At 36.3% G+C, this 14,802-nt stretch overlaps 1 protein-coding gene across 1 annotated transcript; it reads right to left on the reverse strand.

The window, feature by feature from the left end:
• Positions 1–328: 328 nt before the first annotated feature.
• Positions 329–13,373, reverse strand: gad1a (glutamate decarboxylase 1a). The gene is made up of 17 exons (XM_063005394.1): positions 13,288–13,373; positions 12,101–12,279; positions 10,885–10,944; positions 8,832–8,975; positions 7,920–8,162; positions 7,743–7,833; positions 6,104–6,216; positions 5,281–5,396; positions 4,800–4,879; positions 4,671–4,725; positions 3,386–3,502; positions 3,217–3,281; positions 1,951–2,029; positions 1,475–1,624; positions 1,198–1,305; positions 959–1,048; positions 329–626 (listed from the first exon to the last, which is right to left on the reverse strand). The coding sequence occupies exons 2-17, from the start codon at positions 12,192–12,194 to the stop codon at positions 453–455; spliced, it is 1,779 nt and encodes a 592-aa protein (XP_062861464.1). The 5' UTR covers positions 12,195–12,279; positions 13,288–13,373; the 3' UTR covers positions 329–452.
• Positions 13,374–14,802: the final 1,429 nt, after the last annotated feature.

Consider the following 14,802-nt stretch of genomic DNA (forward strand, 5'->3'; position numbering starts at 1 on the left):
AACTATGTAACACATTTGTCACAAAGGCCATATAACAATAATATACACATATAATATACACATCTACATAAAGTACTTTAGCTTCAAAAACATATCAATTGAATATGGTACCTAGTATTGTAGTGATAAATGCCCTATTCTCCATTCATTTTATGCTACAGGAGAACAGCTAAGGTATGCATTGGATTTTAATCACATTTACAACACCAAGAACCATCAACTATTTGATTTTGATTAATTACATTCATAAAATAGATATTAGTGCAGACAACAGGGTTTGAATATGGTTCTGTGAAGTGCTGTTATTAAGATCATGATCATGTATCACATAAACCTTTGCTCAGTTATTAAACAGAACTCATGCTAATGCCTGGTGAAATGCTTTGTAATTCTGAAGGGCCAGTTATCATTGTTCTTGGTTTACTGACCAGTTTACTGTTCTTGCTTTCCATTTATAAATCCTGACCCAGTTTTTCAATCTCATCAATCAGAAAGTCAATATCTGACTTGGTGGCAGCGGAGTTGGAAATAACCATCCTGAAGAAGTTGACTTTGTCTCCTTGAGGCTGGTAGCCCACCATTGTGGAGCCACACTCCATCATCAAGGCCTTGATTTTGGGTGCCACCTGGTTGCGAGAGAAAACTCAATTACATACATTTACTGGCATGATTACTTCCATTGTTCCCAGTGTACTGATAGTCAATCACTGCATCTTTCTTAAGCTGCTGATAATGCAACATCATTGTGCAGATTACTGTGCCTAGAGGAGGATGGCACTTGTCTGATGTTGTACATAGTATCTTACAGATTTTAGTTGAGACCTGAGTTTTGAAAGTATCAGCTTAGGGGTTAGAAGAAATGGGTCATTCCTTCCAACTAACGAGCAAAGCCAGTAATATGCTTTTGAATTTCCAGTCTTTAATATGCTAAGCTTTAAAATAGTAAAGTATAGCTTACCTTATGGAGTCTTTGCCTCCTCTCCTCCCCATCTGACATACCACGCAGACTTGGTGGAATGTACCAGAAGCACACATTAGTGTGTTGTGGCTGAATGAGAATCAAACAACATTAAAAGAATAAGGATGAATAAAAAATTGGCACAGCCAGTTTTATATTTTTACAATATTTTTACAATGCTATTTATGTATTTAACATAGAATGTAAATGATTAAGTATTGAATTACAAATGTACATACCTGTCCTTGAAAAACCATTTCAAAGCCCTCTCTGTTTTTGATCTTATTATAGAGATATTCTGAGAGCTCCAGACATCGGTCTACATGCTTCTCAAACCCAATGGTACCCTGTTTTAGGAAAGTATATACGAAGAAAATACACAGCACAATGAAACCTCTAAAACATATATGCTGATCTCCACCCAGCAACTGTTTATGTGGATGTGCATACATCCAATGGTGTGCGTATAAATTTTAGAAATCCTTTTTGGATGACACTTATTCATTAATTTCACACCTTTGCTTTCCACATGAGCCAAAATTTAAAGATGTCCACATGTCGTCCACACTGAATAGCCTTGTCTCCAGTATCATAGGTGACATCGTACTGTTTATCAGGCTGAAAAAGGTAGCCAGCAGACATTGAATTGCAGCCCTGCAAAAGTCCCTGTATCACACACAGACACACATAGTCAGACACACCAGACTCGCAGACATTCATGTAATGAAATGTCAATGTAGAGAGAGAAAGCACAGCCAAGCTGAGTGGTTAATAATACACTTCAGTGAGCACAGACCCTCTTTCGTATTCTCTCTGTTTCTTCTACCCTTTTGTCCTGTTTATCTATTTCACTTCCCCACTTGTTTTTCCCTCTCATCCCTACATTGTTCTTTTAGTGCTGTCCTTCTGTCTTTACCCCCCCCCCCCCCCCCCCCCCCCCCCCAAACTCCATTCACCTCTCTGCCTTTATTTCTTTACATTTTTTGTCTTACCTTCTCTCTGACCAGAATGGCAGAGCACTGCAGCGGAACACCCATCATCTTGTGTGGATTCCATGTTACAGAATTTGCCCTACATGTAACACAGCAGAATCAAAACAAGATCAAAGACGTGTGAGTGTGTTTGCAATATCTCTATCATAATAGCAATATGTGAAGAAATTTGACAAGTCTCCCCAATCCATCCCTCTTTAATTGTGTAAAAATCTAAATATTTTATATAAATGTATGTTAATATATTAGTGCATTGAACCTTAATTTAGTTGTGAACACTTTATAACTGGTTTGTTTCGGCTCTGTAACTTATCTGTAGCTTACCTACAAATATTTTTGCATAATTTTCAGACCCTTCTACATATGCTCATTTATGTAATTATCCAATTAGCAATGTGTCAGTGGTGAATTATATTAAATCATGCAGACATAGGTCCAGAACATTTTTAAGGAAAAATGTGATATGAATAAACACAATCACACAACAAAAGGGAAGAATGTGATATGAATAAATTTGGCCATGGCATTGTTGCTTTTACCAGATGGGCTGGTTTGAACACGTCAGAAACTGCTGACCTTTGTGCACAAGCATCTATAGAGTTTGTAAAAAAAAAACATCCAAGCAGAAAGTCTGTGTTGATTAGAAAAGTCACAGAAAAATGACTCAGACTGGTTCAAGCTGTCAGACGACACTAACTTAAATAACTTTTATATCTGTAGTGAGCAGAAAGGCATGTCTAAAGGCACAGCACATCAAATCTTGAGGAGGCAATGGACCAGCAAAAAAACAAATCTGTTTTTAGTCCTGTCAGGCAAAAATGAGAATGCTAGGCTACAGTGGGCACAGGTTAAATAATACAGAATGGTTAAATATTGAAAAAATATGGCATGATCATATTTTTACTGCGACATGGTCAGAATTTGGTATAGAACACCAATTAGACCCTGTATAAACGATTCTGGCTGCATTTGGTGAAAAGGGTGTGAGACTAGACCTTGCTTTGTGCAAAGGGACACAGTCATACTGAAACAGGAAAGGGCCTTCCCTAAACCGTTGCTCCAAAATTGGAGGCATATAGTTTCTTTCACTTAATTGATTTATTACACCTGTTACAACTGTTGTGGCTAAAACACATGAATTCAAAACTTATAGTGTATATATACTGTAATTATTTGTAATATTCGTAAAAGGAGAAGAGAAATCACACAAACATGTTAACAAATAATAAAATACAAAAAAAAATTTTCTAGAACGGAAACTTGTACCTCTCAATGCCGTTGAGCTTGTGTCTGTGCTTTCTGGACATCAGTAGTCCACCTCCCCATGCACCCTATGGTCACACAGAAACTTCTTTATATCATGTTATATCAAGTGACCAAAATAGAATATTAATTACATTTCTATTTATACATATAATTATCACTGAGCACTTACATCCACATGGAGCCACATGTTATATTTCTCACAGATGTCTGCAATTTCATTGATGGGATCAAACGCACCATATACTGTAGTGCCAGCTGTGGCATTCACAAAAAGAGGAACGTAGCCCTGAAAAAGCACCAGAACAGATGGACCATCATTTTGATTGGATTACACTCACTGACTTGCGGTGATTTTGCCAACAGAGCCCAGAACATTACCTAAACCCTGTAACCCTTAATATGGCTGGTTGGAATTTTCATGATCCAGATAAAACAGATTTCATGTTTTACAACTCACACCCCTTGACTTTATTGTGTGGATTTGATTGGTATAATTGGTATTATTTTCCATTTTATCCATCAATCAACATTTCATCACCCAAAATGCAGTAAAATATGATGTCATTTTTAAAATTTATAAAAAATGACTGAACTAAAATCTTTCCACTTTGCTACTCCTTTGGCAGCAATTCCAGCTGCAAGTCCTGTTGGATATGTCTGTACAAGCTTTGCACACTTAGATTGAATTCAATTATCTATGGCAGATCCTTACGAACAGATTGGATGGCTAATATCTGTAAACTGACATCTTGAGGTCTTTCCACCAACTCCTAATGGGATTTAAGTCTGGGCTTTAACTGGGCCATTTAAGGACTTGTCCAAAGTCACTCCACTGTTGTTTTGACAATGACTCTCCACTGTCAGTCACTGTCATGTTGAAAGGTAAACTCTAGGAAGATAGGTTGTGTCAAGCTTCTTTTATCTCAAGATTGTAAGGCCACTTTGTTGCTGAGATCACTCAAAGCTTTAGATATTATGATACGTCTCTGCCCTGATTGTGTCTTGCCACAGTTGGAACGTAGAGAACCAGTTCCTTGGATTTCATAGTTTGGTATTTCTAACAATGAAGTATAAATTGGGGGTCCTTAGAGACCTAGCATGTGCCTTTCCAAACTATGTTCAATTAATTCAAATTGCAACAGGTTGACTCCAGTTGAGTTTTCATTACATTTTGAGGATAAAATGCCAGAGCACAGGGTCTGAATGCTGTTGTAAATAACACATTTAAGTTTTTGATTGTTAATTAATCTTTAATTGTTAATTAAAACTTGTTGTAAACTTCACATCAACATCAAAATCACATCAACAACACAATAAAATGTGCAAAAAGTCAAGGGGTCTGTATCTAAATGCATATAAAAAACTGATCCTCAAATGTACATTAATATATAAAATAATATTAGTTAAATATTTACATTTTTAGATCATTCAGTTACTTGGACACCAAGACTCACCTTCCGTTTGGCATCAATGACTTTGGCCTCCAGATCAGCAGGAATGACTCTACCTCTAATAAAGGAGACAAACATGTAACACAGACACCCCCACACATACAGACACACAAGAAATAAGAATGATCTTACCGCTCATCTGTACTCAGCAGAATCAGGTTCTCTGTCCCAAAGCCAAGAGCGGCACTGGCTTTCTTTATGGAGTAGTGACTCTGTAAAAAATGGTGACTGTAGTAAGCATGTGGATCAATGTATGATGGATAGTAATCTCAGCAGTAGGATCAATAAATAATATAATAGTGATCTAAATCATCAGTTGGGGACATCTTAAAAAAAAGGGACCTAAGTAAAGTAAGTAAGTAAGTAAGTAAGTAAAAAAAAGAGTAAGGGCTGTCCTACAAATAACTGTAGCCATGTCTGGGAGTATTCCTGCTTTTTGCACAGCATTCCTAATTAAAACAACATTGTTAAGTGTGTGTGTGTGTGGGGGGGGGGGGGGGGGGGGGGGGGGGGGGGTATCTGTGTGGGATGGTATAGTTTTAATACATAAAAATACCAACTAGCAACCCTGTGCTATCTGCAAACAAAAATACTCACAATGAAAAAAACTTACACATTCAGAGGTAAACAGAATGAGTCTGGGCACTGCATTCATGCCTTTAGTCTTCACCTCAGGGAAATGCTTATACCGAGCTACCATCACACTGTACATGTTGGAGATTGCTCCTCCTGTAGAACATTTAAACAGTCTGAGCATAATAGTTTAACCCTAACTTCTAAACTTTAAATCTATAACCTGACTTTAAACCCTGACCCTAATCCCAACCTTTTGATTACTGGACCAGTACCTTAACCACTAGGCTACAACTGCCACTCTAAATTTCAAACCCCATCACTAACCCTAAACACAACCCTAACCCTAACCCAAACCCCAACCTTAACCCAAAACACAGACCTTACCCTAACCCTAAATTAAAATCTAACCCTTAAAACTCTAAACCTAATGCCCAACTCTAAATCAAAAACATCAACTTTAACTCTTAATCGAAACCCTAATCCTAACTTTAAACCCTAATCCCAACCCAACACCAAATATAACCATAAACTGAAACCCAACATTAACCCTAACCCTGAACAAAACTTAATTTCAGCAATAAATTCAACTGTTCCTGAGAGCAGCCCAAGAAAACAGCATTAATCTGATTCTCTTGTTATAGGTTTAAAAATGTGTTATTAAATAATTAAAATACCAGTAAATAGTGTTAAACTGCATTCCATAGCCTACTCCCTCAAATCAGGGGCTCTGTCCTAAACCACATACCATAATAGTCTATCAGTATAGTAACACTAATCTGTGCTGCAAAAGGCAGGCTTAACCCTAACCCTGAGCCAAACCCGAAAGCAATTAAAATACTAACATATGAAGGGATACTCACCTGGAGAGAATATTCCATCTCCTTCACCATTTGACCAACCAACAATCTCCCTCATTTTCTTCAGAGTCAGCTGTTCCATTAACACAAACACTGGTGCAATTTCATATGTAAACCTATAAAACAACCATAGAAGATTGTTGGTTAAAAATGTTAATAAACAGCAGTACAACCTTTTTCTCTGCAAAGTCAAATTATTGGCCCCTAACAAATGTAATTTTCGACCACTGGTAAATCACTGCTGAATTCTTGTCCCTAATCCCAAGCTCAAATACTGTACATTACATAAAATCATGCATATGTATATAAAAATAGACACACTGCCAGAATCTTAGGGAATATTTGAATTGCACACAAATCTGCATGTTAACTTGGAACTTACAGATGTTAGATTATCTAAAGCCATGAAGGGACTTTGCAGCATTATAATATGCATTACAAAATGTTATTTTATGAGTTATAAGCAACAATCGGTTTCTATCAGAAATGTCTTCAAGTTCCCAAAGTTTACATACTGTAGCATTAACATGATTTATTGCCTGGGAACTGTGTTAATGGCAAATGACACTTTGTGTCTTATGAACATACAGTATCAATTATTGGCTTATGTAAATGCTAAATATTTCTATAGACTTCACTTATATATTAAATAATTATTCAAATTTAATAGCTAATAATTAAACTTTTGTAAAAAAAAAAATTGTAGGTTAAATCTGTAAACATAATGTTATGTCGGTTTACATGCCATTGTGGATCTTACAGTATGTGCTTCAAAAGTATGAATTTATACTAAACCATTTAAGGTAACAAAGGTCAGTCACTGTATCACTGAAGAGAAAAATAGTGCAAATAAATCTAGTGGTGTATATTTTATTGACCTTTAAACTGTTATGGTTCATGCCATAAAAAGAAACATAATAGAATTTCTGACCTCTAGAGGTCATCCTAAACTGGTGTGTTCATCCTGTGCTATTTTATCCCTGTGTTTCCTTCAAGCTGAAAACGAGCATGGATTGTTGAGATTAAACATGTAATAGTGCGTTAACATTCTCCTGGTTAGAATTTAAACACTGCTTACTGAATTAAAAAGAATATTACAGATTAGTTGATGGCAGCTGTGGTTTGACTTTATAGTATTAAAATACATAACTTTTAAAAATACTTACCTGATCAACAAAATGCTTATCTTAATTGTGATGCATTGACAACCAAAAGGGCAGCTGTTGTGTTTCGTATTTTGGGGCATGTGAATTATTTACTAATGATGACTGAATGTACCCAAACTTATATGATGGTGACAATTTTGACCTTATGGGACATTTGTCTGTTGTCTATGATGAAAATGCTTAAAATTGAAAAAGAGTCAGCAGCTTTGGACTGGTATACTAAGGTAAGGGTTAGATGACTACATGTAAGACTGGACCTCACATGTTAGACACTCAAATTTGCAGACAATCAAATGTGCTTAATTGTACTGGTAATTGAAATGGTTTACTGGTTATTTATATTACAGTTTTTTTTAATGACATAGGTGTACACTTAAATGTTTATCATTAAAACAACTTTCTGTTTGTGCTATTCACTTGAAAACAAACGTTACTCAGATAGATTTTTGTACAATAACATTTTAACAGGTACTCACATATTAGTATTTGCAGTTGAAGTAAGCCACTCCCCAGCCAAGCCAATGATGTCCAGCCCAGTGGACAGCTGATTAAAAAACCTGGGATGACCTAAAATGCACAGCAGAGTCAACCTAAGGAATCTTACAAACTTAGAGGAATATACATGATACAGCAAACCTTCAAATTTCTCTTACCTGTCCTGACACCATATTTGAGGGTGTCTCTACAGTCCACTAGAATCTGCTCAAGACTCTCAGGCTGGTCTGAGAGATCGAGGTTGAAACCCTCTATGCCCTCTAGCAGCTGGTGTGGGTGATGAAAGTCCAGCACTTTGGTGGATCTGTCAAATGTCTTCCGCACATAGTTAGTGAGAATTTCCACCACCTCCAAGAGGAACTGGATCGTAGGCTCCTCACCATTCTTAGCAGGCAGCAAATCTTTAAATAAAAATGTCAACTTAGCAAAACAATTTATATACTGTCTAATAGGATTCCGCTAATAACAACATATTGATTTATGAACACCACCCAGAGATGTGTTCAAGGTGTGTTGCACCCATAGTGAAAACCAAGGAGCTGTCACAAAAGCTGAGAGAGCAGATCATTTCATTGCAAAGCTATAAGAATATTTTTAAGACCTTGAACATTTCTAGAGACACCATTGGAAGTAATATCCAAACTTCAAGCTTATGGTGCAGCAGCAAACAAGTCTGGCTGTAGGATAAAGCCCAAAATTTCATTCAGATGCCTTAGCAATTTTATCAGGACAACCAAGAAAAAAAGCCTGTTTTTGCAGGACTTGCAGGATGACTTGATGATGTGTCAGTGGCAAACCATAGGAAGATCACTTAATAAAACAAGATTTACATGCATTTTTTTCTCAAACTATTTTCAAGAAAGAAAAAACAAAAACACATCACTGTATCTGTGACATTCAGGAGGAGTATGGCCTCCAATTTCCAAACATCAGTAACGAGAAGGTCTATTATTTATCACTAAAAAATTTAGTTTAGGAATATATTTTCTTCTCCACAGTGTAGACATTAAAGTCACAAAACTTAAAATTACAGTACATTTAAACGAGTAGCAGAAAAACAGGTAACACACCTCTGGCATACAGGTTGGAGAAGTCGGCCTCAATGCGGCTGAAGCGGGGATCTTGTAAACCGAGCTTTTTTGGTGACTGCTGTTCATTCAGCGAAGCTACAATCTGACTCTTCTCATCGAGATTATTGTTTTTCTGTAGAAATCCTAAATGGTCACAGGGAAGGAGGATCACAATGTACGCCTTACATTAGAAAACATGCTACAAGAGTTTTAAATTCTTTATATGTTTCTTAGAGATATATGATATATGTTAGAGATAGACTATATGATATATGTTCCTTAGAGATCCCTTATCTGTTTCCTAGGAATCACCCTTCCAGTGTCAGTTCATTGGGATTTATGATGGAGCCATAATCAGGGGGAGACTCAGGGGGAGACTCAGGGGGATACCATAATATCAGTCAAGCAAAAACAAATTGGCTCCGTTTAGCACCTCAAAATCCCTCCGGAACCGATCAGAGACCCCGAGCCCATCACACACTCCAGCAACCACTGACTTACTGAGCCTGAACCTAATGATGCATGCTGCTGTTCTTCCTTTCTGATATGCATCACCTCAAAATAACATTTCCCCCAAAACCAAGATCACAAGTCTCAATGTTTAGTCTCAATAGTAATGCAACTAGCAATATAAAAATTACTTAGTGTCGTTTGCGCGTAATGCAAACAAAAACAAATTCCATTATAATAAGATTTCATTAATTTATTTTAAAGATTTAATGCTTTTTACTTAAACAGTAAAACATTACATACACTTCTGGGGCTCATTAGTTTAAATTAGGGTGTTGTGCATTATGTAACAAACAGTTATCAATGAATTTAGATATATTTAAAGGTTGTATCAGTAATAATAAATGTTTTAATATAGTTTTTAGGAATTAAAAAATATTTTGTCTATAAGAAAAAAGAAAAAAAAAATTAATTAAAATACCAATTACCATTAAAAATTACACTTGTTATTTATTATGTTGTATTTCTGTGCACAAACTGAACTAAATCCAGGCTGGAAAAAAACGTTTAAAGCAGGATTTATTTGAGAAGCTGTTAATGGAACATATTTCACCGGCAGCTTTTATCAGATGCTGTTTTAATCTCTCAGTACCAGCAGCGCTGTGTAAAGACGGACTGCGCTATCACAGCTGAACACACGGCTGATCACACTGACCTGCTTCACTCAGTACTGTTCTGCATTCATTCACTGAAATAATGCATTTAACACAGCTTATTATCATTAATATATAAAATCATTACTACTATTTATAATAACTACTAATAATTATTACAATAAAAGCGTAGCCTATAGTTTGCGGCAAATGCGCAATACATTTTAGTTCAGACATTTTTAATACATGTAGTTCAGACAGAATTTGTTCATTATTTATTTTATTTAGGGGAAAAAGACAATCTGCATTCTTGGATCTGATTTCTCTATAATCCGTATATATTATTCTTCAGTATATTTCTCAAATTCTGTTTTAATCTAGTTTATTAGTAGTACATTAAGGCTACTGGTATATATCGCACTTTTAAAATTCTTTAAATACTACAGATTTTTAAATAATAAATTAATGATTTAAGTAATGGTAAACCACATATTGTTTTCAAGTAGCCCTAAAAAATATACCTTTTTAGTGGAAAAAAAGAATTAAATATATTTGAAGGACTTGGTTTTTTTTATAGTGAAATGAGCTAATCAAGAAGGTCAATACTTATAAATAGCACTACCAGTAGACCAGTTGATGGCGCTAAAGGAAAGCTTAGCCAGTTAATATCAATGTACTTCGTACAAGTGATAGATCCAGTAGCCAACGTTCTTGAAATCAGTCAATCAATCAATCAGTCAATCAATCAATGGCAAACATCCAAAAATAATGATACAGCCACTCTCATTGCTCACCACCTAAAGGTATTTTACAACAGCACAAATACCGGTAACAACGCTACAATATACTATTTGCTCTACAATCAACAATCAACGTCCAACATTGTCAGCTTTTATCCTTTGTATTAGTAGGCACAAGAAACAAAGATGCTTATCTTCAACTGAACTTACCACAGATTTTCATCCCGAGCTTCTTCGTACATCCATGTGCCACTCCACTCCAGTCATAACCTAAAGAGTGACGAAGTAAATAAATACACAAGAACTAAATTATTTCCATATCTTTTCATTACATGCAGTCTAGTAGAATTCTTCACCCACAAAGTATAAGGACTCTTTGTCAAAATTAGGTGAACACAAGGTCCTTGTCCTCGAAATGCCAATTTCAGCCAACCATAATTTCAGTTATCAATGCATTAGACACGCAGGTCCCTCTGCCAGATCTCTTTTTTTTGTAACCACTGAATTGATTTTTTAAGGACACACTAATTTGCAACAGCAATACCAGTTCCCACAATAAAACAATAGGTTTAACAGAAAGAAATAAAAATACTAATAAAATTGGTCGGATATTTAATAAACAGCCGTGTAACAAAAAGTAAAAAAAAAAATACCAAAGATACAGAGCTGCAATTTATTGCAATGCAAAGAGCAATACAGTGATGAATGAAACTGCTGTTTTTAGCCAGAGCTTTGTGGAATAGTGCTGCTGTAAGTCATTTGTGAGAAGCACATTGCTCTTCTCCGAGGGAAAAAAGCTAAAAGCTCCTTCCCCCACGGCCACAGAAATAATGCAGCAGAGAGCAGCGAGCCATTACAGCTAATTTAGCGTCCCTGCAATTAGAGCTTCTCTTCACTTAATTAACTACACAATACTGTAGCCAGGTGCCTTGTTTTTATCTCTTTACTCAGAGAAAAGAAAAGGAAAATAAGAAAGTATTATTATTATTATCTTTCATAAAAAAATAATAATAATAATAATAATGTGTTTTTTGTTAATAGGTGCATGCTTTAAAACCCATTTATAAAAAGATAAAAAAAATGAAATAATATATAAAATAAAATGTTAGTTTAAATGTTATTGCAATGATATACCCCAGTTAATAATAATTAGAAAAACCTAAAAATCTAAATTCTAAGGATATTTAAAAAAATGAAGACAGATCTGTGGTCATGTGGGTGCCTGTCTTCTTTAATTGTCCCCCAGTCGGTGTTTTTTTAATGTTAACAGTGTGATTTGCTGCACCTCAGGCTGTGACCAATGGGGACAGTTTTACCCCATCATCACCCCTCCCTTGCAGCCCCCTCCACAGCACAAGATTGACGACAGCGGCCACAAAGCAAATAGCCTGAGTGCATGAGCGTTTAATGTAAGCGAGGCACCTACTTGACGCAGGTGGCCGTAAATTAGGCATGTTAGGGCTGGGCTCGCCGCCGCCGCCGCCGCCGCCGCAGGAGGAAGGAGCCGCCGACGTCGCCATCAGTCTACAGACACAAGGCTGAGGAGCTTCAACTAAAGCGCACTGATAAAACTCTAGTTCCACTGAGGACCAGCAATCACATCCGCTGCCAGGGGACAGAGAAAAAGTTAAAGATCAAATGGGCACAAGTATACACAGGGGAATAAGCATCACTCCAAGCTTTATTTAAACATATAAATTAAAAAGCAAGTACTATTTATAAAAACATATCCAGGTTTCATTCAGGTGTGCACAACTGCATATATAATCAGCACTAGTTTAACTATAACAGGAGGGCAAACGCACAAACGTACATTTGTTTCAAACAAAAAGCACATTTTAAGCATATATATTATTTTACCTGCTGGATGGGTTGATAGAGTTAGTTTCATATATTTTCAACATGTGTATACAGTAGTAAGATATCATTTCTTTATATATTGTTGTTTTAAATAATATTTTAAACTACGTAAATAATTTAAAATATACAAATAGATTTATAGATAAGTACAGGTTTTAGAATAATTTCAATATATTTAATATGTTATTCAATATAACAGGTTTTAGTCAGGCTGCAACCTGGGTTTAGCAGATGAAACCTTTTAGAGAACTTTAAAGCAATAGGCAGGCTGCAAGGCTGTCAATATATTTGCAGTCCGTTTACAATAAGGTCCCTAAAAATGTATTTCTTACGAGTAAAATTAAAGAATGGAACACCATCTGATTGGGACTCAAATAAAAATGCAATGACGGTTGAAATAAATAAAAGCGTTCATGAAAAGTTCATAGTAGCCAGTCACAAACAAGTGGCAAATTTATACAAATGAACCAGCATTCAGAATCTGCACAGCGTGTGCAAGTGAACATAAGGTCACAATCAGTTCAGTAAAACCGAACTTGACAAATCATATATTCTTAAAAATATAAAAGAAAAAAAAAGTACTAAGACGTGTAAAAGAAATACCTTACTCTGATGATTTCCAGAAATAAAGGACATGACCACATAGCCACATTCAAACAAGTCGGCTATTTTTATTTTTACTCAACACAAAATTCTGTTGCAGACAAGACACCTGTTCAAGCATTTTCACAAAAATACTAAATAGTGGTTTACCTTGTAACGCAGATTCAGACAGTAAAAAACAGAATATCCAAATTCACAGACAGAAAATTTTCAGGAGGTGGACCAGGTGCGCATTTACTCCGAAAAAAGCGCAACGCAAAAAGCAGCAACCTAAATCCCATCCGAGCTGACCTTTGAAGAGTGGCTGTATGGCTTGGAGCCGCTGTGCGATTTGGGGAGGCGCTGTGTGATTTACAGAGGCGCTCTGCGATTTGGTGAGACGCTGTATATGCGATTTGCTGATATTCACCAGGACATTCAACTGTTTAATTTGTTCCGTCACTGTGCTGCCTCCTCCTGTAGTGCATCTTGGACATATATGGGTTGTGCGCAAAAACCCTTTATACAGGAAAAATCAAAACTACTTGTAGGAATGCCTGCTGGATTTGGAAGCTCGAATCGAAATCCGAGTCACGAACAAAGATTTTGCAAGTTTGACCCAATAGCAACACATTACGCACAAGCACTTGAAGCACGGGGGCGGGGGGCTTTGGCAAATTTTTGACCTTGAGAAAACAAAGGACAAGAAAGACAGTAAGATACTACCTGAGCACACATATGATTTGATATATTGTAAAATATTTTACAAAATAAATATCATTTAACTAGACAACTTTTTTGTTTTTTTTGTTTTTTAAGTTCAGGGTTAGGGGTTGTTTTGCATTGTCCAATTTTACGCACGTTTAGCAATGTAAATAAAAGACCAAACTCACTATTACACTAAACCCGAAAGATACATTTTCTTTGGCTGTTTGTCCGAGGATTAATATTAGAACATAGTAGAAACTATTCAAAAGAAAATCCACACGGGGGCAGTAAGCAATCGGTTTAATAAGACAGACAAGATGTTCCACAGTGTGTTAATACACCACCATTTGCTGTAAGAATCAATTAAAAAATGCTGAATAAATCATTTGCAAAACAATACATATAAGATAAAAAAAATCTACATAACTGATAAAGGATAAACGATATTATCATAATATTATTATAACACAAAATACTCACATAGATCTCTTACGTATGGTAGTAAAACTGGAGAACGTTTGGAACCAGTATTAGTCTGCAGTTCAGACAGCCATGGAGCGGCGCTGCGATTCTGTGTTTCAGAACCTGGACAGCTCCTTCAGTACACATTCAGCCCCCGGCACTGTCAGATGCAACACACTGTGCATTATATGTTTGTTTGTTTATTAGAATTTTAACGTCATGTTTTACACTTTGGTTACATTCATGACAGAAACGGTAAATGTTCATCAGTTCACAAGGTTATATCGAACACAGTCATTTAGTATCTCCAATTCACCTCACTTGCACTGTTTTTGGACTGTGGGAGGAAACCGGAGCACCCGGAGTAAACCCACGCAGACACGGGGAGAACATGCAAACTCCACACAGAAAGGACCCGGATTGCCCCACCTGGGGATCGAACCCAGGACCTTCTTGCTGTGAGGCAACAGTGCTACCCACTTAGTCACCATGCCGCCCTGTGCATTATATTGCATA

The sequence above is a fragment of the Trichomycterus rosablanca genome, chromosome 12 (assembly GCF_030014385.1).
Source record: "Trichomycterus rosablanca isolate fTriRos1 chromosome 12, fTriRos1.hap1, whole genome shotgun sequence".
Lineage (NCBI taxonomy): Eukaryota > Metazoa > Chordata > Actinopteri > Siluriformes > Trichomycteridae > Trichomycterus > Trichomycterus rosablanca.